General features: G+C 31.4%; 2 protein-coding genes across 2 annotated transcripts; both read right to left on the bottom strand.

Annotated features, from left to right (window-relative positions):
- Positions 1–1,398: 1,398 nt before the first annotated feature.
- LOC101500819 (dihydropyrimidine dehydrogenase (NADP(+)), chloroplastic) lies at positions 1,399–6,080 on the bottom strand. The gene is made up of 7 exons (XM_004512717.4): positions 5,551–6,080; positions 4,245–4,508; positions 3,984–4,154; positions 3,188–3,300; positions 2,917–3,103; positions 2,135–2,244; positions 1,399–1,737 (listed from the first exon to the last, which is right to left on the bottom strand). The coding sequence occupies exons 1-7, from the start codon at positions 5,827–5,829 to the stop codon at positions 1,581–1,583; spliced, it is 1,281 nt and encodes a 426-aa protein (XP_004512774.1). The 5' UTR covers positions 5,830–6,080; the 3' UTR covers positions 1,399–1,580.
- A 13,946-nt stretch (positions 6,081–20,026) lies between these two features.
- CAMKK5 (mitogen-activated protein kinase kinase) lies at positions 20,027–21,207 on the bottom strand. The gene has a single exon (XM_012719233.3). The coding sequence runs from the start codon at positions 21,145–21,147 to the stop codon at positions 20,176–20,178; it is 972 nt and encodes a 323-aa protein (XP_012574687.1). The 5' UTR covers positions 21,148–21,207; the 3' UTR covers positions 20,027–20,175.
- Positions 21,208–22,769: the final 1,562 nt, after the last annotated feature.

Raw genomic sequence — 22,769 nt, 5'->3', positions numbered from 1 at the left:
AATAAAACTAAAGACTTCTCCTATTTTTTGTACTAAATACTCTTTATATTTCCATAATAAAAAATTCTTTATTAGAAATTTGAACCTTAATTTTTTGGTTTCCATTTCCTGACATCCACACCTATTCTTCTTTATCAAGATTATTTGTTATAAATTTGACATTTGTGTTTTATTCTTTTTTTACAATAGTGTTTTATTCTTAATTTTGTTTATAATTGTTGTTCATATATATATATATATCAAGTCTGATGCAAAAAGTGAAGAAAAAAAATTGATATTATGAATGTATGACTTCAATAAAATTCACGTATTTTATTGATCATTAGACTTTTCAGATACAGGCAAAATGTCATTTTTAAAAGTCTTAAACACAAAATAACTTTTTTAATATGTTAATAAGTCAGACTCAAACTTTAAATTTTAAGGAGGCATGGTCTATTTAAGTAAAGTTCTGTCTGATTCGGTCTATTTCCACCTAATGTGAAATAAAGATCTCATATTTACAAGCAACTTTTGTAAAAAAATTGTTCGTCCTAATCAACACCAAATTGAGGATGTCCTCTGCATTCCATTCTCAAACCGATAAAAATATAGAGGTGGTGAGTAAGACTCTCCTAAAATATTTAGGTTATGTGCATCAACAACTAAAATAAAATAATTGTTCATCCAACCTATGTGTTTACCCATTTTTTTGACCTTTTACCTAGTTATAGCTTCTAAAATAGTGTAAAATACATTATCAAATCTTAATTATCGATAATATATTAGGGACAGATGAACAAACACAAGAGGAGACGAATGATCAATCATCCCAAAATAATGAAGCAAATGCTAAGACCTCATCCAAACTTGCACCTTGAGGACATGGTCTTTAGTTATGAAACGGGCCAAGACAATGAAGAGGATCCACCAAGAACGCAATTGGGCCTATAAGACCATTCTCAAATTTTCATGTGTATTAATCAAAAAATTTATAAAAATATCTATTTTAATTTACAATTGAAAAACGTAAAACCATTTTCGCTCTCTTTTATACCAATAATTATAAGGTAATTATGGAAAAATAAAACATTTTTATCAAATTTATAGCTACAATTATTTTTCTTAATAGCTATGAACTTTGTAAGTGACTTATAAAAGGTACAGAAAACGTCGATTTTAAATTTCAAATACTGATTTTTTTTTTAAGAATTATTTTCAACGATCATAACCGTCGATAATACCACACAAAAATATGGCGTCAAACTAACTGACAACCAAGGTCGTCAATAAGATTGCCGCTATTTTTTCAGCGGTTAACAAAAGAGTCATGAACGCGGATAAAATTATTATAAAAAAAATGATTGAACATGAAATTAGATCTTTGACGAAGCCATGAAATAATGTTGAGAATGATAATAACTTTACAAACTAAACTTTTATTATCTTATGACATAAAACACTTCACAATGTTCTTAGAAGCACAAATATCAATTTATTAATTAGTAATCAAAGATAATATATCCTTCAGCACCACCTCATTTTCATGAACTATATATATCATACAAGAAAAGTTGCATGATTTGATAGAGCACATTTATTTAATTAGAAACCATGCTTTCACTTTCTTTCACAAAACCATCTCCTGTCCAATCTTTATCAGATTGCAAGCCTTTCTTTATGGCTTTCCTTTGCCTAATTGCTTCTTGTTGCCTTTGCACCAAGTCAGTGTGAGTAGTAAAATACTGAAGAGAGGCCCTGTGATTTTTATCAAAAATAAATTAAAAAAATGAATAAAGGAGAGAGAAAAATCAACATGTCTTTCTTTAGTGTTTGTATGTGCAAATTGGAAAGTGAATGCGACCATCGTGGATCAGTGTTTAAAAGTGATCTAAACTTTTAATGAAGATCGATGACACTTTTCGGATGGTTCTCTTGGTCTTTATGGATAAGACAATGACTTGATTGAAGTCAGTTTGATAAAAATAAAAGAAAAACAAATGTGTCTCTTAAAACTCAATTTCTCAAATCGACACCAATCAGGTCACTGTTCAGACGTAAAGACATGAATAACTGTTAACTTATACTTTTGAGGAATGTAGTCAATCAGTTCAGGCGTAAAGACACGTAAAACCATTAACTTTCAAAATCGTACCCTCTAAAATCTTCTATTGATCTGAAATTGTGCTTTTTCATGAAGTCTTGTAGCTCAAGACAAAGCTTCTTAACAAGACCATAGCCATGCATCATAACACCAGTGCACACCTGCAATTTAAGAAGTCCATCAACATTTAGATGAAATCCACGTATATCCTCCAACCAAGGACAATCTGATTGCTGAAGAGTAACAAGCTATGAAACGCTGACACAAACACTAGACATTTGGATGCAAAAAACTCATCTACTTAGAACACTTTTTCATTGACTTACATTATGGGTCCCTTTTTTCCATTATAAACAACTTCTTGAGAAAGCTTTTAACAAAGTTAATCAAAACTCAAACTTGTCTTAACCCAAGTTCAATATCAAGGCATTGAACTTTGGAAAAATAGTTTAACTAAAAGCGCTTATCATATAAGATTTTATGCATAAACTATTTCTATAACAAAAAATAAAGTAAAATCGAACTGTGTTCGTATAAATATAAGTTATTTTCACAAGCTATCGTGGACTAGAGCTTATGGAAATAAGCTGAAAACAACTAATTTACATGTCACACGGTGTTTTCCTGTTTTCATAAGATCTTCCAGACAATCTCACAAGTGTTTATGCCAGAAGATAAGTTTAACGAAGTTAATCCAAACAGGTTCAATGCCTAAGTTTAAATAAGCATAAGATTCGATGCCTTTAACAAGGTGAAAAGTGGTGGACCAAAGTCTAGAATGTCCTACTAATGTAAGTACCAAGAGGCCTAAATACTGATTCTTTTATCATTACCTGAACAGTATCTGCCCCAAGAAGAATAAACTCAGCAGCATCACCACCTGTTTCCACACCACCAATGGCAGAAAGTGAATAATTATCACCATCAAACTCTTCCTTCATCATTTTTGCAATACTCATGACCTTCGCAAGCGCTATAGGATGAACTGCCTTCGCAGAATAACCACCAGGAGTTGAGTACCTGACATTGACAAATTAGACGCTATAAGATGATCGAATAAAGCAAAGGTAGATCGATGAATTTGCTGTAAGTGAGATTGCTAACCCCTCAACACAAGGCTCGGGACGTAATGTATTGAGATTGATTCCCATGACGCTCATGATTGTATTTATAGCAGCTACTCCTTCACATCCTGAACTTAGAGCAATCTTTGCTGGCTATAAGCAGAAGTATCCTCGAAATTATTAACATGATAATCATAATCATGAAAGATTAAAAGGGTAACTCACATCTACTGATTAAAAGGAAATCATAACAATTTCACATGAAAAAGGCCAGTGAGAAGAGAAATCATAACTGTTCCGAGTAGCAAACAAGTTCACAAAAACAAAATCTGAAAAAGTAATCACTTTTTGACACAATCTAAACATGATAAGTCAGAGAAGCTAACAAAAAAAACTTTTTTGCCATTTTATTAAGTATATGACATGTACATGCACATAGCCCAATTTAGATAAACAGCTTAATGAAGCACATAGTGTAAGCGCTTATCATATAATGCTTATTTATAAGCTATTTCTAAAAAAGTCAAACTGTTCTCAATTATCAAATAAGTTATAAGCTGTTTTCATAAGCTTCTTGGAAAGCTTATAGAAATAATAAGTTGTTTCCATAAGCTCTCCCAAACAATTTCACAAGTGCTTATGCCAATAGCTAAGCTCAAATAAGTCAATTCAAACAGGCCCAAATGTGCAATGAATCCACTATTCCACAAACAATTAATCCGAAAGTTTTAGTGATATGGTAACCTATAAATTTGATAACTGAACAAGTTTCCACTTCTTAAACACCTTAGAGTAAGGTTAAAGTATAAACTAAAAGGACACGATTTAATGCGAACCTGTGAAATATCGGTAATGTTGGGTGTCATCTTGGCCCAAACAGGAACTGTAGCTTTTGCATTTATCCATCCACAAACTTCTTCAAGAAGAGCACAATCCTGCCCAACAGCAGCACCCATTTTTCGTTCCGGCATACCATGAGGACACGAGAAGTTTATTTCAAGTGCATCCTAAACGAATATCAAAAAATCAGCTATCAGATTTTTCAAGTTAGAAAAAAAAATTCAATTTCTCAAGCTTATCCAAGAAACATATCTTACAACTCCGGTTTGTTCAACTCTATCAATAAGTTCCTCCCAAGCAGCTTTATTGTACTCTTCCATGATCGAAGCTATGAGAATTCTGTCAGGGTACTCGTCTTTTAATTGCTTAAATTCTTTCAACATGGTTTCGAGTGGCCTATCACTGATAAGTTCAATGTTCTCCCACCCGATAATTTCTCCTCTTGCAGATCCATTTGCACTAGCGCGTAGTCGGGCATATCGAGGAGTTACATTTATAACTTTTGCTGCATCAAGTGATACCTAGAAAAACAAATGTATCGAATCTTATAGCAATCTTTCAAAATACAAATTTCAATAGAATCAATATCAATAGCATTGAAAGTACATGGTTTCCAAAAGCAAACAGAACAGTTATATCAGACGAAAAAATGCGATATTTCATTATAAGGTCAAGTTCTGTATAGTAAAACTAAATGGTTGGACTCAACTGGTTATTGAGCTTAAGTGAAAGTCAAATCGATTGTAAATACCGGAGTTCGAACCTTGACTAAAACAATCTTTGGTCAGATTTTAATTACCTCTTAGTCGAACTTCAGATTACCAAAACTTTTTCCTTAGAAACCAAAGGATTAAGACAAAAAAAGTTTTGTACAGTATCGTAGTACAGATGAATACATAGTAGACAATGACCTACATAAAGAATTAGATCAAAAGAGAATATAGCATTTCATAAGACATTTCACATCATGAACATCTTCACAAAACAACATCAGATAAACAGAACCACAAAAGTCCAAAAGCACAATCATTCAAGTCATGTTTCTATAAACAGCTTAATAAAGCACTTATTATATAAGTAATTTTGTAAAAGCTATTTTTATAACAAAAGATAAATTAAAGTCAAACAGTTTTCATATAAACTCTATAAGTTATTTTCATAAGTTCTTCAAAAATAAGCTAAAAACAGCCTATAAACTAGTCATAAGTTGTTGTACCTAATTTCTCCTAAATTGTCTCACAAGTATAAGTTCAAATGATCCAATCAAACACTAATTCACAATTCACAACACCAAGTTTGAAGTACTTGTATTACCAATTTCACCTCTGCAACACCGACACTTCTAATCTATGAAGCACAAATACCGAAACATTGATTTCATTCAATTAATTCATTTTCTTAAATTTTACAGGTGTGAGTATCATGCCCATGTCAGTATTCGTGCATCACAGCTTTACAACACAAACTTAGTCCTACAAAAAAACCAAATACTCAAAACTAATCAAAACACAAAATTAAGCTAAATGCATTACACAACTGAATTGTTGTGAATTGAAATCTTACAGTTTTAGCAATCACAGCACCCCAACCTTCATCAAAAGCTCTTTTCATAACAGTATAATTAGTTCCAGGTGGACCTGATCCAATAACAAAAGGATTTGGCATATGCAAACCATTAACAGTAACACTAAGATCAGGCTCTGATGAAGACTGAGAAGTCTCAGAAGCAAAAACCTTAAACCCAATTCTACTAGGAAGAGCATGAACCTTCTTAGAACAATTCAAAGAAAACCCAGATGCAGAATTCATAGTTCTCATCTGGGTCATGCTTAAAGATGCCATTTTTGAAGTAAAAATTGAAACTTTATGCAAAAATTCACAAAAAGGAAGAAGATGAAAATGAAGAAGGAATGGAATAAGAAATGAATCTGAATCTGAATTATAATATAATAATATTATTATTATTTATTATTGTGATTATCAATTAGAGAATGCGTGTAATTATGAATTAGTGTTTGATTGTGTGAGAAAGCATTTGGAAGATTATCGGAAGAAATAAAAAACAGTAAAGAATTGATTCAAAGGTTGGACTTGCATGTGAAGGTGACTGTCACAAGAAATTTATAATATATTTTTAGACAAAATTAAATCAAAATATTTTCTCTTTTATTTTATTTAGTTGTAACCATTTTTTATTTTTCATATTTTATTTAAATTTTTATTTTCTAAAATTTACATAAATAACTGTTTTTATAACTTTTATTCAAAAATCATTGAGGTGTGGGTCATCTAAAATAATTATTAATAATTTTATTTTTTAAAATATTATTTTTGTTGAAACTAAAAAAATTCATTAAATATTCATATCTTCATCATCATTTTCTAAATTTTTTATTCTTAAAAAAATAAAATTATTAATAACAATTTTAGAAGGTTTTGACACCTTAACTTTTTTTAAATAAAAAATAATTAATTTGTGTGCAAAAGATCTAAATGAATAAAAAGAAATGTGAATATGTTAGAACTAAATAAGATAAATTTTATGCGATTTTGAAGTAGCAAAATATATTTAACAGTTATTGTTTAAATGTAATTTATTGTGTCAGATTTGGTCTGCAGTTTTTAATTGACTAAATACTATTTTTATATTGTTGAATCAAATTATGGATCATGTATGTCATTTCTTGAAATACTTCATTAGTGGTAAATTACTTAAAACACCCCCTTTGTTTTTTTAGATCCCTTTCGCCGTCCTACGTGTAAATTTGCCTAATTAAAATAACAAGGTTCACACAAATTGGGTTTATTACTTCATTAGTGGTAAACATTCATAATTCTTGTAGTTTTATATATTCTTTGGATGTTTCCTATTTCTAAGTTAAAACCAATTGATAACTTCTATTATCTATTAGAAGCAACTTCAATGGCTTTCAATGTTCCAATGAACTTAGCATGAAGAACAAAAGGAGCGGAATTTAATAAATATTTTAAGAGGTACTGGATTTTTAAAATTTTAATCGATAAATTAAATATAGTATTTTATTAAAATTTGTAAAATACGAAAATTTAGTTTTGTAAACTTAACATTTTCGAAACAAATTTTTTAAAAATACATTTAATTTTTTATTTTTGTAATTATGAAAGTTTATGTTCAAATATTATGATTCTTTTAGATCCAAATATTCTAAATTTTTTTAAAAAATTTAATTCATATATACCGAAAATATAAATTCAGTTAATTATAATTTTTAGATGTCTATGATCTAATTTTTTTATTTTTAAGTTTCTTGAAGCTGAAGACCAGGATTTGGAATGGTGCTTCTATTTTAATTGTTTAGAATCCATTTTTTTTTCTTCACATATTGGTGTTGTTGTTATGCAGCTTGATTTTGTGTGTATTTCAAAACTAATTAATCTCCTTGAATTTGGTGTTGCTCTATTTCTATTTCAATCATGAACACCATGTGTTTGACAAAATGTTGAGTTTCAAACATTCAACTTTGAGATGTAGTAGTTTTGTATATCTTTGTTGTTGGTTTGGTGCTTCTTTCAATTCCTTCATTTTGTGTGCTTTGAGTGAGAAATTTCCATGTTTTGATTCATTGCAAATGACGACATGTTTTGATTCATAACCAATTAAAAAGAATTTGTTGTGTTTTTGTTGGCGGTTCTATTTTATTTCATGGTTAATTTGGTAGTTTCTATTTCAAGAGTTTTATAAGCTACATTTTATATGCTACATTTATAAGTGAATTGTGTTTTTCAATAATTTTATGGGCTACATTTTAAAGGAACTTGCAAATATAGTTACTTAAATTGCTTCATTTTGGTGATAAAAACTCTCAAAAAAGTTGTTGAAGTAAGTCCATCATATAAGGAACTTGCTCTAATTTTATTGCTTTTGAGGTGTTTTCATTATCATGTAATAATCTATATGAATCAAAGCAAAGATTTTTAACCACAATATATTTATTTGTATGGTTTCCTTTCACTTTCCCTGAATTATATTGTATATTGTTATTAAGGTAGCATATGTTGTTGTTTTTGAAATTCGAAAACCTTTGAAAACAATTTATGCCACCGAAAGTATTACTGGGTTGAGTCGCGGATTAGGTCGCACTTTTTAAGACGTTTCGAGGCACTGCCAAAAATTGTGCAAGACAGACTATCAACCACGAAGTCTCCAGGATAAAATAGCCCAAATACTCTGTATCGGAGTTCTACTGCACTGTAGAAAACCGTTCTAGAATTACACCCTCAATATGGCAGTCTGACGACTGACACTCGTTATGGCAGTCTGACGACTGACACTCGTAATATGGCATAATGACCACTCGAAAGAGAAGAAAGAGATGAAGCAGTAAGAAGGGGGAGAAGAGAGAAAAGCCTCAGATGCTGAGAGCTTTTGGTGTGTTTTTCCAACTGGGGAGAACCATCTATTTATAGAGGAAATTCGCAACAGGATCTGAGAAATCCATGGATCACCAGAACGTGCGCTCCAAGTAGTGCTCTCAGAAACGTGCGCTCCAAGACCCCAAAATGTGCGCCCCAAACTCAGGAAATTGACTCTGACTTTTGACAGGACAACAAGGAAACGTGAGACCAAAGATTAGGGTTTTGACCGGGCAAAACAGACGCACGAATTCAGGGAGGAAGACTAGATCAGATATGACTAGGTGGAGGGCAGTTACGTAATTAACGTTTCAATTAGAGGGACAACAAGGAAACGTGAGACCAAAGATTAGGGTTTTGACCGGGCAAAACAGACGCACGAATTCAGGGAGGAAGACTAGATCAGATATGACTAGGTGGAGGGCAGTTACGTAATTAACGTTTCAATTAGAGATAGAACGCAAGCAATCAGTTAATTAAAAAATGATTAATTAATTTTCAGGCAACATAATAATACACCACAAAGCCAAAGCCAAGCCGAACCGGGCCGGTCGGACGGTGGCGGCGGCGCGCGTGTGTGGTGGTCAATATTGCTTGCGTTCTCCCTCCTTCACAAAATTGGGGTGCCCGTTGGGGCCTATCCCAAGTTCATTACCTCCACCTTATATACCCTACTAGTGTGTGGTATCCCTCCAATGTGGGACTTCTCAATTTTTTCAATTCACAACAACACTAGCTCTCATAAATGCCATCATTATTTCCAATGAATTTTTCATTAAAGGCATCATCATTTCCAACAATCCCCCACTTGAATTTAAAAAATATGTTTTTGAATAGCGTCAGACGCTTCTATAAGATTGTGCATAAACAAAGGTGTCTTTCGACTTGAACCTTTGCATAGCGAGTAAGATTCAGATTCAACAAGAGTGACTCGTAGTCTTGAACTCTATCTCTAACATCAAACCCACACACAACCTTTTCATTAGGTATATTCTCAAAAGCCCGTGCATTTAGGGCTATGCACGTGTATCCCAGTCTAGTGAACGCTCTAGGAATTCTGCTTCGAAATTCCATAGGAAGCGGCCCCCACTTCCACATTCACGTAGGTGAGTCTATCAAGAGTACTCATGTAGCTAAGTACCCCACTCCACATAGAGTATAGCTCTCATTAAGAGTTTCTATTATCTCATCCTTTTATCGCTTCAGGAATCATGCTTCTCATATAAAACATAGCATGTTCATCTCATATCACTATGACTTGTTATTACCCATTGAACCTAATTCTTTGGATCTCCAGTCTTTTAGGTCGGGTTACCATCATAAGTGACTCATTGATCTATAGGCAATAGTCCCATCCTTTTGGGTGTATTTTGGACTTTCTCTCTAGTTAATCCTTTCGTCAAAGGATCAACTAAATTTTCATCAGTGCGTACATGATCCACAATAACAGCTCCTTTAGAAAGTAATTCTCTAACTGTGTTGTGCTTACGACGTATTTGTCGTCTCTTACCGTTATAATAACGATTCTCAATTTTTGCAATAGTCACGGTACTATCGCAGTGGATCAACACAGCTGGTAACGGCTTATCCCATAAAGGGATCTCTGCTAGCAAGCATCTCAACCAGCTTGCTTCTTCACTCGCATTAGCTAGTGCTATCATTTCAGACTTCATAGTGGACTGAGCCAATATCGTCTGTTTTTTCGATTTCCATGATACAGCACCACCGGCTATGCTGAAAACATAGCCACTGGTTGCCTTGGAGTCATCTGATAAAGTGTTTCAATCAGCATCATTGTATCATTCAAGGACGGCAGGAAATCTTTGATAATGTAATCCGAGACTCATGGCCCTTTTAAGGTATCTCATGACTCTTTCGATAGCGTGTCAATACTCCATACTAGGTCTACTAGTAAACCTGCACAACAATCCCACGACATAGATAATGTCGGGTCTAGTACAATCAGTGGCATACCTGAGGCTGCCAATGATGCTCGCATATTCAGTTTGTCTAACACTTTCACCAGAGTTCTTGAAAAGTTTCACACTTGGATCATATGGTGTGCAAGCAGGTTTACAGTCAAAGTAATCATATTTCTTTAGGATCTTTTCAACATAGTGAGATTGATCCAAAGAAATTCCCTTTTCTGACCTAGTAATCTTGATTCCAAGGATTACACTCGCTTCTCCGAGGTCTTTCATATCAAAGTTGTTGCTCAACAGTGATTTCACATTATTTACAGCATGAATGTTTGAACCAAATATGAGTAAGTCGTCTACATAGAGACATAAGATAGAGCAAATGTCATTTTCATATTTGTAGTAAATAAATTTGTCACTTTCATTCACTTTAAACTCATTCGACATAATCAAGTTATCAAATTTTTCATGTCATTGCTTAGGAGCTTGTTTAAAACCATACAGAGACTTATCTAACTTACAGACCTTGTCTTCTTGTCCATGAATTACAAAACCTTCAGGTTGTTCCATGTAAATTTCTTCTTCTAGGTCACCATTTAAAAAGGCTGTTTTAACATCCATCTGGTGTATCACCAGGTTATGAATAGCCGCAAGTGATATAAGCACCCTAATGGATGTTAGTCTAGTGACTGGTGAGAAAGTGTCGAAGAAATCTATATTCTCTCTTTGTCTAAAACCTTTGGCTACAAGGCGAGCCTTGTATTTATCAACAGATCCATCGGATTTCAATTTCTTTTTCAAGATCCATTTACAACCTATTGGTTTGCAATCAGGAGGCAAGTCTACCAAATGCCAGGTCTTGTTAGATTCTAGAGAGTCCATTTCATCGTTTATAGCTTCTTGCCATAGATCTGCATCTAAGGATGACAGAGCTTCTTTAATGTTCGTCGGATCCTCTTCTAAGTTATAGGCCATGTATTCTGGTCCATAATCTTTAGCAACTCTTACTCTCTTACTCCTTCAAGTTTCTGTTTCATCTTGTTTGTTGCTTTCAGTGCTTGTTGTCACAGGAACTTGACTTGGTCCGTTGCCCCCACTATTTCTTGATTTGAAAGGGAATTTATTTTCATAGAAGTCAACATCATTTGATTCTATGATCACTTTCGCGTTTAGGTCATAAAACCTATACGCTTTGCTGTTTACTGCATACCCAATGAATGCACATTCATAGGCTCTACTAGCGAGTTTAATTCGCTTGGGATCGGGGATTCTAACATAAGCCAGACAACTCCATGTTCGAAGATAAGACAGGTTGGGTTGTCTATTCTTCATTATTTCATAAGAAGATGTTTTGCTTTTAGAATTAAGAACTCTATTCAAAACATAGCAAACAGTCAAAATAATTTTCCCCCACCAATGAGACGCAACACCAGAATTAAGCATAATAGCAACAACTAATTCAGTAAGAGTTCTATTTTTTCTTTCAGCTTTACCATTCATTTCAGGTGAATATGGTGCAGTTGTTTCATGTACAATTCCTTGGGTTTTATAAAACTCAATAAACAAGCCGGAATCATACTCTGTTCCTCTATCACTACGAAACCTCTTAATCTTTTTGCTGAATTGATTTTCTATTTCAGTCACAAATATTTTAAACATGTCAAGCGCTTCACTTTTATTTTTCATGAGATATACGTAAGTAAAGTCAGAACAATCGTCAATAAAATTGATGAAATAACGTTTTCCATTTCTGGTTAGCGTTCCGTCCAGTTCACATATGTCAGAGTGTATTAATTCTAGAGGTTCAGATTCTCTAGCGATTGATTTATGGGATTTCTTAATTATTTTGGCTTGACTGCAAAAATCGCATTTTTCAAAATCCTTTTTAGATAATTTTGGAATCAAGCCTAAATTACTTAAGTTTGAAATCACATGTTTATTTATATGACATAGTCTAGCATGCCAAATATTAAAATCACACAACATATAAGCAGAAGGAGACGTCTTATTCATTTCAACATTCAATTTAAACATGTCATCAGTGGCGTACCATTTCCCAACAAAGATACCATTTTTAGAAATGGTGTACAAATCTGCCCATATAGACTGAGTAAACCCTGCCTTATTGAGAAGAAACCCTGAGACCAGATTCTTTCTTATTTCTGGAGTGTGCATGACATCCTTCAGAATTACGGTCTTTCCAGAGGTGAATGTTAATTCCACATCTCCAATTCCAGCAACATTAGTGGTGTGAGAATCTCCCAACAACACTTTCTTATATTCAGCAGCAGTGTATATTTTAAACATAGCACGATCATAACAGACATGGCGTGAAGCGCCAGTGTCTATCCACCATCCATCTGATCCACCAACAAGGTTGATCTCAGTTATCATTGAAACGAATTGCTCTTCAGTCAAGTTGGCCTGATTTACAGCACCTAGCTTGTTCGTACACTTGCGTGCCATATGACCCTCTTTTCCATAATTGAAACAATGAAAGGGGAGAGGGCCATTTCTAGGAGGTGGTGGCTGCCTAGTAATTGGGACCCTATTAGGGTTCCCATTCTTGTTGATGTTCTTTGAAGAGCGATTCTGATTCTTCAGTTGTTTGCCGTTTGGCTTCAGAACTGCTCCGATGAACTTCTTTTTCTTGTTATTTGCCACAAGAAGAATTTCATCTTTCTGGTCTTGTTTCCGAGATTCCTCCACAATTCTAAGACGGGTTATCAGACTTTCTAGAGAAAATTCTTTGGTTTTATGCCTAAGAGAATTTTTAAAATTTTTCCAAGCAGGGGGCAGTTTGTCAATAATAACAGCAATTTGAAATTGTTCATCTAGGGACATACCTTCAGAGATGATCTCGTGAGCTATTTTCTGGATTTCATGAGACTAAGCTTCCACTGATATGTCATCTGTCATATGATATTTGAGGTAGCGGCTAACAGCGTACTTCTTGACTCCAGCTTCCTCAGTATCATATTTCTTCTTTAAAGCATCTCACACCTGTTTAGCAGTATTGTTGTCGGAACTGTAGTAATCATACAGATCATCAGCATGTCCATTAAGAATATAATTCTTACATAAGTAATCATCATGTTCCCATTGGGTTAATTCAGCAGCTATTTTATCCTTTGCAGATTGTTCACCTTCTTCTGGTACAACAGGAATGTCATCCTTCAAAACGTTTGCAAGATTTTTTCGTGGTTAGAAAAAACAGCATCTTTTGTTGCCATCGTTTGAAGTGACTTCCCTCAAACCGAAACGGTTTGTTGTGGTCAGAAGCATAAGAACATGACCCAGTAATTTCGTTGGCAGACATGGCAATTCGAAAACATCTTAAAATTGTTGTTTTTGAAATTCGAAAACCTTTGAAAACAATTTATGCCACCGAAAGTATTACTGGGTTGAGTCGCGGACTAGGTCGCTCTCTTTAAGACGTTTTGAGGCACTGCCCAAAATTGTGCAAGACAGACTATCAACCACGAAGTCTCCAGGATAAAACAGCCCAGATACTCTGTATCGAAGTTCTACTGCACTGTAGAAAACCGTTCTAGAATTACACCCTCAATATGGCAGTCTCACGATTGACACTCGTAATATGGCAGTCTGACGACTGACACTCATAATATGACACAATGACCACTCGAAAGAGAAGAAAGAGATGAAGCAGTAAGAAGGGGGAGAAGAGAGAAAAGCCTCAGATGCGGAGAGCTTTTGGTGTGTTTTTCCAACTGGGGAGAACCATCTATTTATAGAGGAAATTCGCAACTGGATCTGAGAAATCCACGGATCACAAGAACGTGCGCTCCAAGTAGTGCTCTCAGAAACGTGCACTCCAAGACCCCAAAACGTGCACCCCAAACTCAGGAAATTGACTCTGACTTTTGACCGGACAGCAAGGAAACGTGAGACCAAAGATTACGGTTTTGACCGGGCCAAAACAGACGCACGAATTCAGGGAGGAAGACTGGATCAGATATGACTAGGTGGAGGGCAGTTACGTAATTAACGTTTCAATTAGAGATAGAACGCAAGCAATCAGTTAATTAAAAAATGATTAATTAATTTTCAAGCAAAATAATAATACAAAGCCAAAGCCGGGCCGATCAGCCAGTGGCGGCGGCGCGCGTGTGGTGGTCAATATTGCTTGCGTTCTCCCTCCTTCACAAAATTGGGGTGCCCTTTGGGGCCCATCTCAAGTTCATTACCTCCACCTTATATACTCTACTAGTGTGTGGTATCCCTCCAACGTGGGACTTCTCAATTTTTTCAATTCACAACAACACTAGCTCTCATAAATGCCATTATTATTTCCAATGAATTTTTCATTAAAGGCATCATCATTTCCAACATATGCTAAAAATATTGCAATTTTTTAGCTCTGCAGTTTGCAATGTGTTCCAACACTATATATTTTTATACTATTAGTATTTACAAGTTTTTTAAGAATTCAATGAGTTTTAAATATTCTCTAACTCTAAATTATATATATAAAAAAAAAACATGATTTATCTTCAAAGAGTTAATATTTTTGGTCTAAAATTTTTGAAGTAAAATTTTGAAGAAATTATAATTTACTATCGAAATCATACAAAAGACAAATTTCTATCATTAAAAAATTAGTTAAAAAATTTTCTTATAAATCTATTACTTAAAAAATAAATATACATTTTGTTAATTCGTCATTGAAAAATTAGTTAATTTTGTTAATTAATAATTTTTTTCTTGTATCTACCACATCATTAATTAACACTATTTAACAGAGTTGGATGGAAAAAGAAAATGATACAAACTTCTTATAATTTAAAAGATTAATTTGTTTAAAAAAATTAAATGATTAATTTGTTACAAATATCTAATTAAGAAATGCATGTTGTATTTGACATATAATTAATTAACATTATGAAACTAACATTTTTTCTATCAAATCTAAACAATAGATGTACATAATAGTAATCACGTTATTTAATAAAAAAAATAATTATATTAATAAACAAAAATTATATCAATTAGTCGAAACTATGTGTTAATTTAATTAGTTGAAACTATGTGTTAATTTAATTTGTCTATAATTATTTTATATCTTATTTAAATATAAATATAGTTGAATTTATATACATGGGACAAAATAAACTAATGATAAAATTATTGATATTGATATACTTAAACACTCTTTAATAATTGTTTACAATGGTTTTTATTTTGATAGATGATTTTGAATTCAGTTTTTAATGGTTAATTGTATTTTTTTGTTGTTGATATTTTTTAATTATAATATTATTAATTAGTTAAAATTATGTTTTAATTCAATTTACCTATAATTCTTCACTGCTTCTAATTTAGAATAGACAAAAATATCCGGGACAAATATAGAGGTGATCCAAATACATGATAAATATTTATCATCAATGTATAAAATAAAAGATTTTTTTGAGGAAACAATTGTATAGATCAAATATTCAAAAGCACATATTATAAAAATGTGGTTCCGCATATAAAAATGTGGTTCTTGCGGAAGCACGAATATTTTACTAGTTTCTAAATAGAAAATGAATTTTAAAAATATTTGAAGCAAAAATATATTCAAACAATTTAAAAATTGAAAAATCTAAAATTTTAAATTTGTTTACTAAAAAAGTAGATATTAATTCATTTAAATTGGTATTTATTTAAATTGGTATGATACATCAATAAAATACAAATTTAAATTTCTAAAATAAAAAATATGAATTTGCGAATAAATTTACAATACAAATTAAAAGCATAAAACAGTAATATAGTATAAAATGACAATATACCTATAAATACGATCAAAATTCAAATGCCTATAATATTTATGCTTCTAAATTTGTAAGTTGACTATACCAAAATCATTTATTGAAATTGATCAAAATTACTCTATCGATATGGACGAAACGAACACTACAATAAGATGGAAAAACTATAAAACACTGCATCAAGCATGAAGAAAATAACGTTGTCGACGAAATCGAAAGAAAAAAACAAAACAAAAACTAAATTTGTATTTTTTGGATAAACAATAAATTTATATTTAGATCACTTATTTAAATAAATAAAAAAATTATTTAAAGAGATAATTCTAAAAAAGATATAAACTTAAACCACCCTTCTATAATAGATAGACGATGAAGAAGAGGCATAAGATTTATTTAGCAGCAGAAGAGAGAAAGAATGATAAAATTCTGAATTTTTTAATTTCAAAAAGGCTTAAACATAAACAAAATTTTCACATTACAAAGTTACTCCAAACTGTACGTTCTCCCCTATTTTAAATGCTTACTCTGATAAATGGATTGAACTACATATTCTCTATGTTTATATGTAGTGTCTTTTCAGGGAATATGAATCTCTCATATTCTCTGTCGATTTTTAATTGAGATTTTTATGTCAATATTCTTTTGAATGGCCTTTTAATGGTTCAGTAGCCTCTCTTGTTAAATATACATTTCTCTTTTCTCAATATATTATGTTTTTAAATTGTTTAATTGACTTCATGTATTTATGAGTAACGTAGTCCAATTATAATGTAAAATATTTTATATTATTAATAAATATTAATTATTTAATATGTCATATTATATTGTAGAGTTTTTAAATCTACGATAATTATTTAATTATTTAATATTGTGGCGAATTATAATTGAATGATATTGTAAAATTATACTCCAATAGTGCATCCTTTTTATTCTCTTCTTTATTACTTTGTAGTTTTGGTGTAAAGTCATAAATAATATAAATTCACTATAATTGACTCTTATATTGACGTTTAATTTAATGTAAAACTTTTATTTTTCAATTTTTTAATAAACATTTTTATAGCACTTGTCAACATAACCTATATTTTATCAGTTTTTTTAACTAAGTTTTATTAGTTGTATAATTTTTATGACATAAATTTAAGATAACGATGGTGTCACGTTCCAAGGTAAAAAAGATCTTAAAGTTCATTTAACATTTACAAAGATAATTTTTATATTTATTTTTTTTTTAACAGTACTAGCAGGTATAAAACCCACAACTTATCTAATTTGATACTTGTCTTTTTACGACTAGATCAAACCCTTATACTTTTTAATTGTATTTAGGTTAAATTATATTTTTAGTTATTTATGTTTGATCCAATTTTTTGATAGGCTATTTTTTTCCAACCATGTCCTTTTAAGTGGCACTCTGTTTACAACGTTAGTTTTTATGTTATTGTTTATTTGCAAAAATGTCATTTTTCATTAGCTTAGTTAAAAAAAAATGTTATGTGACTATTACGATGCTGACATGTGCCTAAAAGGATTGATGTGACAAATTATAAAAGTAAATAATTTTCAGATTGATGATTTAAGTTTTGAAAAAATATACTTATGATCCTCTAAGTTTAAACTAGTTTTCGCTCATACTCAATCTTCATCTTTAACTTTTTCATCATCTTTTTCTTTCACTCCATCTTTAAAAAACATAAAACTCAAAATTTGTAATTCTAATAGAAAAACTCAATATCGTCCATTTGAATTAGATAATAATCAAAACAAGAAATTCATTATTCCAACAAAAATTAAAAAATGAATTGTTATAAATAAAGAGAAACCCACCATAAATCTACAAAAAAATAAAAGTGTTGTTCCTACATCCAGAAATTGGATAAAAAATAAAGGACAAAAGTGCAATTTAGCATAATTTTGTTTAGACTACAATAATATTTGTACTCTTAACTTGAAAAGTATTCGTAAATTTGATAATAGTGATTTCAATATTCTTACTCATACATGTTGGATATTTAAATATTCATATGAGTCGAACTGAGTTATTAAAATAAATCGATAAATAACAAAATATAGTTGTTATGATTGCAACTCAATTAAAATATCTTTACAACTAAACCATAAAATATTACAAATAAAAATATTTGACAACTCAAATATTCTTAGACAATGCACCTCTTTATGTGTATGTTTGTTATTTGTATGAAATAGAGTATTAAATTACATTATATTTGATCTAGTTTTCAAATTTACAAATAACTCATTTTGCTAATTCTTGTTACAATGATTGATTTATTGTTTTGATTTTTCTCTAATTCAAATAGTCGACATTTTGAGTTTTTTATTTGAATTACAAAATTTGAATTTTAGATTTTTAAAAGACAGCGTAGAAGAGGAGTTAGGTTAATAGGAAGATGATGAAGAACTAAAAGATAAAGATTGAGCTTTAATAAAAACTGATTTAAACTTAGAGGATCATATATATACTTTTTCAAAATTTAAAGAACCAATTTAAAATAATTTATTTTTAAAATTTTTTACATCAATATTGTACTAGTCACATGACATTCTTTTTAACGAAAATAACATAAATGAATATTTTTGTAAGTAAACAATAACATAACATTTAATATTACAAACAAATTAAAATACCACTTAAGAACATAATATATATATATATATATATATAAAGATCTATTCAAAAATTAGATCCAATTTAAATGGTTAAAAGTGTGATCTATCTTTGTACACCTATGCACACCTATGCGTTGTTAACCCTTTTACTTTCTTTCCACGTTTTGTTTCTTGTCAATTCTTGTCAAGAAGATAAGGCATACTAATGTGGTATCACTAAGGGGTGAAATAGGTTAACAAAGAAGCATCCAATCATTATGATGATACAAGAATGGTCTAGCTCAACTTGGCTGCGTCACAAGAAAACATCATCATAATAATGACCTTAGGAGCTTTCCACGTTTTTGCTAACTTCAAAATTCTTCACACCTAGTTATAGTCAACTTGCACTTGGAGATAAGATTTGAGGAGAACAAAATTTAAATAAGGTTTTTTTTTAAATAATTAAATAATATATATGTCGACATGTGTCAAAATTTTGTGATCAAAATTTTATGACCTTTCTAGTGCTTTTCCACTTGGACTAATCTTGCAGTTCCATTCTCTTTATTTACCTTTTGTTTGGAATAGTTAGATGAGAGAAAGAAGAAAAACACATTTTTCAAGAAATTGAAGTTATTAAATAGCATTTCAAGATATAGGCTGTGGTGAGGTATTTAATTGTATTATCGATTATGTTATTTATTAATTGAAGTATTACGATCATAGTGAATTTGATAAAAAAAAAAAGCTAGACAAAGACTTTTAGAAATAAACAAGACTCATTTAATGTCTTCAACTTTACAATTTAAATATATAAATATTTTATATACTTTAATCTTGTCCTATCTATATACTTAATCGTATTTGTAAATATTTTACAGTGTTATGTTATTAATCTAAATGATATGAATTTATTTAAAGATATTTTAACTATTTTAAATTATATTATTTTATATTTAATATATTTTTTATCAACTTAAATAAATAAATACTATTTTTAATATAAAAAAATTAAAAGAGAATTGATGAATAACTCACTCAACTTATCTAATTTATCTTACAACAAAATCCATTTGATGCGCGAACGTTTCAAACCTCATTGAACTTTTATAGGTGACCAAATCCAACCAACTAGTATTGCTTTAATCTTAAAAAATGTAAACAGCAATTTTTACTCTCGTGCTTTGGCTTTTCCTTCTTTGGTTTATTTATTTATTTGCATTTTTTAACCAAAAACAAATCATGTAAATAAATAATTCACTTTATTCAGCAACATTTCTTGCTTTTTTGGTTTTAAACTGAATCCGGAATTTTCCTTAAAAGCAGGAGAGAATAATGTCCAAAAAGGGAGAATCATTTTTCTAAATCCAAAATAAAAAAATAGAATCCTAAAGGAATATACAACTAATAAAAGAAAAAAATCCAACTAAATAATTACCTATGTCCATTACAAAATACCCGACCCGGTTAATACTTGGGTTAACCCATTAACAAGTTTCTACATCATTACACAAAAACGGGTGGGTCAATAATTGAGCCGCCGTCCACCTCTCACCGGATTCCTTCCTAAGACAACAATCAACAAAATTCCGAAACTCCGATGAAGCCGACTTAGGGAGACTCGGCGGGTCGCCGAAACATATCGCACACATAAGTGTAACCCAATCGGGTCTTTGACCCGATTGAAGAAATGGAAAATGACCCACATAAAGTTCAAAAAGGGTTAATCCCAAACTCCAAATATCAGCCGCAAAACCGTTATAATTAACGCCATAAACTTCCGGGTCAAACCGTTCAGGACTCATATAAGCACACGTGCCAACATAAGAGTTACACGCTTCAAGCGTGCGACCCATGAATTTACTAACACCGAAATCCGCGATTTTAACCTCGTTTTTGTTGTTTACGAGGATGTTCGAAGGTTTAATGTCACGATGCGCTATGTTACGCGCGTGGAGGTACGCGAGACCATTTAGAACGTCACGCGCCACGGAAGCGAGTGATGGTTCGGAGAACGTGCCGTTTGTTTTGAGTTTGGTTTCGAGAGTGCCGGAGTCCATGAACTCCATCAGAATCGCGATGTCGCCGGTGGGTTTTTCGAATGAACCGTGGAATTTGACAATATAGGGGCAATCGGAGGCGCGTCGGAGGATGTTGATTTCAGCGAGTGTACGGCGGCGTGTGGTGGGATCGGAGTCGTTGTGGTTGACTTTTAGAGCGTAGATGGCGGAGGTGAGTTTGTGGCGGACTTTGTAGACGGTTCCGCCGTTTCCATGGCCTAGGACGGCGAGTTTTTCGAGGTCGCCGGGAGCAAGTGGGTCGCCGCCGGATACGGCGGAGGTGGAGGAGGTGGGGTGTTTGTAGATGTTGGGAGGGAGGGGGACAGGGAAGCGGGGACGGTGATCGGCTATTTCAGGGAGACGGAGTTTGGGGTTGCGGCGGCGGTGGACGAGCGCCATTTGCGGTTGTTGGTGGTGGCGGCGAAGAGAGAAAAAAAAGTGAGTTTTTTTTTTTTTCAATTTAGAAGGTTTGTGAGGGGTTTATATTAAGTGAGTGGATTAGAGAGTGTGATGGTGGCTAAGGAAAGAGGGTGGATAGGGGAGTGGGGTCCACTTATTTTTAAATAACTTTTAAGTTTTTTTTACATTTCCATATTCAGCATGTGGTTAATTGTAGCCAACCTTGTTATCTCAATTCTTACACTCAGAAGTTCCACTTGTAGCTGTATGGTTAATTGTATCTCTAGTTTAAAACTCAAAACATAATTTGAGTTTTCTTTTGTTTTTATTTGTTAAATTTTGTGTTACATTTACTAGTTGATCAAAAGAAAATATATTTTATTAATCGATTAATTATTTATATTTTTAGAAACAATAGTAATAGTAAAAATAATAAAAATATTATTTTTAAAATGTGTCTTCAATAACTATAATTTTATGATAATATTTCATTTAATTAAAGAGTTCATTATTAAGATAAAATAATCACATATATTTAAAAAAATAAAAATATAAAATATTTTTATAAATTACACACGGCCTTAAAGTTATAAAATATTGTAAAAATGTATTTAATTTGTGTTGTAAAATCTTTTTTTACATGCATTCATCAAATCGCTTTAAATGAATTTTTATGGAAATCTTACGTATGATAATAAGATATAAACTCATTTTTTTCGTTCCCAGATAAAAATTCACGTGTACTAAACTTTTTATATGTTAAATAATCTCTTGTTAAAGACATTCTAATTATTTTAAAATAATAATTTTAGAAATTAAAATTGTTACTCTTATATCTTTTTTGACAAAAAAAGATATCACTCTTATGAAGAAATATAAATTTAATTTTAATGTGATATATATTTTGAATAATTTTAATAAAAATAATATGAAAAATACATTATAAAAGTTACATTTTAGAAGAACATATTTTCGTAATACACCAACTCTAGAAGAACATATTTCCCTCAAATATTTATCCAGAAGTAAGTTAATGTTACTTGAAATGACATCTAATATGATAAGAGAATGACTTATATCATGAGCTCTAATAGTTAAAGCATATTTACAACAGGTTACCACACGATATATAATTTATTTGAATCGTTCATCTTGATAACTGAATAAAAAAAATGACATCATTAAAGAGAGATTGAAGATGCATGATGAATAAACATACAACAATTTTGTATCAATTTCTAAAATAACATGAGTAAATATTTTGTTTTGTTTGGGATATGAATGAATAGTAAATTAAAAGAGGGCTTTTGCCATGAAATTGTAGTTTGTTAAAGATCTTTTATGTTTTGTAGGGCTTTACCACATATTCAATATTATCATTATTTTTATAAAAAAATAAGCTTCATTCCAATTTTAAAATAAAAATAGGAAATTTTGATATCAAATTAATTATGAGTTATTGTATTTCTCATCTATATTTTGTTAGACTGTTGATGATGATGTCAGCAGTCTTTATTGTTTTAGTCTTTATTTCATTAATAAGTATCCTAATTAATAGGACAGTGTTGTTAGTTTTTTGTTCTGTTTTGGTAGACCTATTCTTTAGCAATATTTTAAGCAAG

Source organism: Cicer arietinum, chromosome 8 (assembly GCF_000331145.2).
Source record: "Cicer arietinum cultivar CDC Frontier isolate Library 1 chromosome 8, Cicar.CDCFrontier_v2.0, whole genome shotgun sequence".
Taxonomy (NCBI): Eukaryota; Viridiplantae; Streptophyta; class Magnoliopsida; order Fabales; family Fabaceae; genus Cicer; species Cicer arietinum.
The sequence above is the reverse complement of the archived record's forward strand: the minus strand, read 5'-3'. Positions and strand labels throughout refer to the sequence as shown.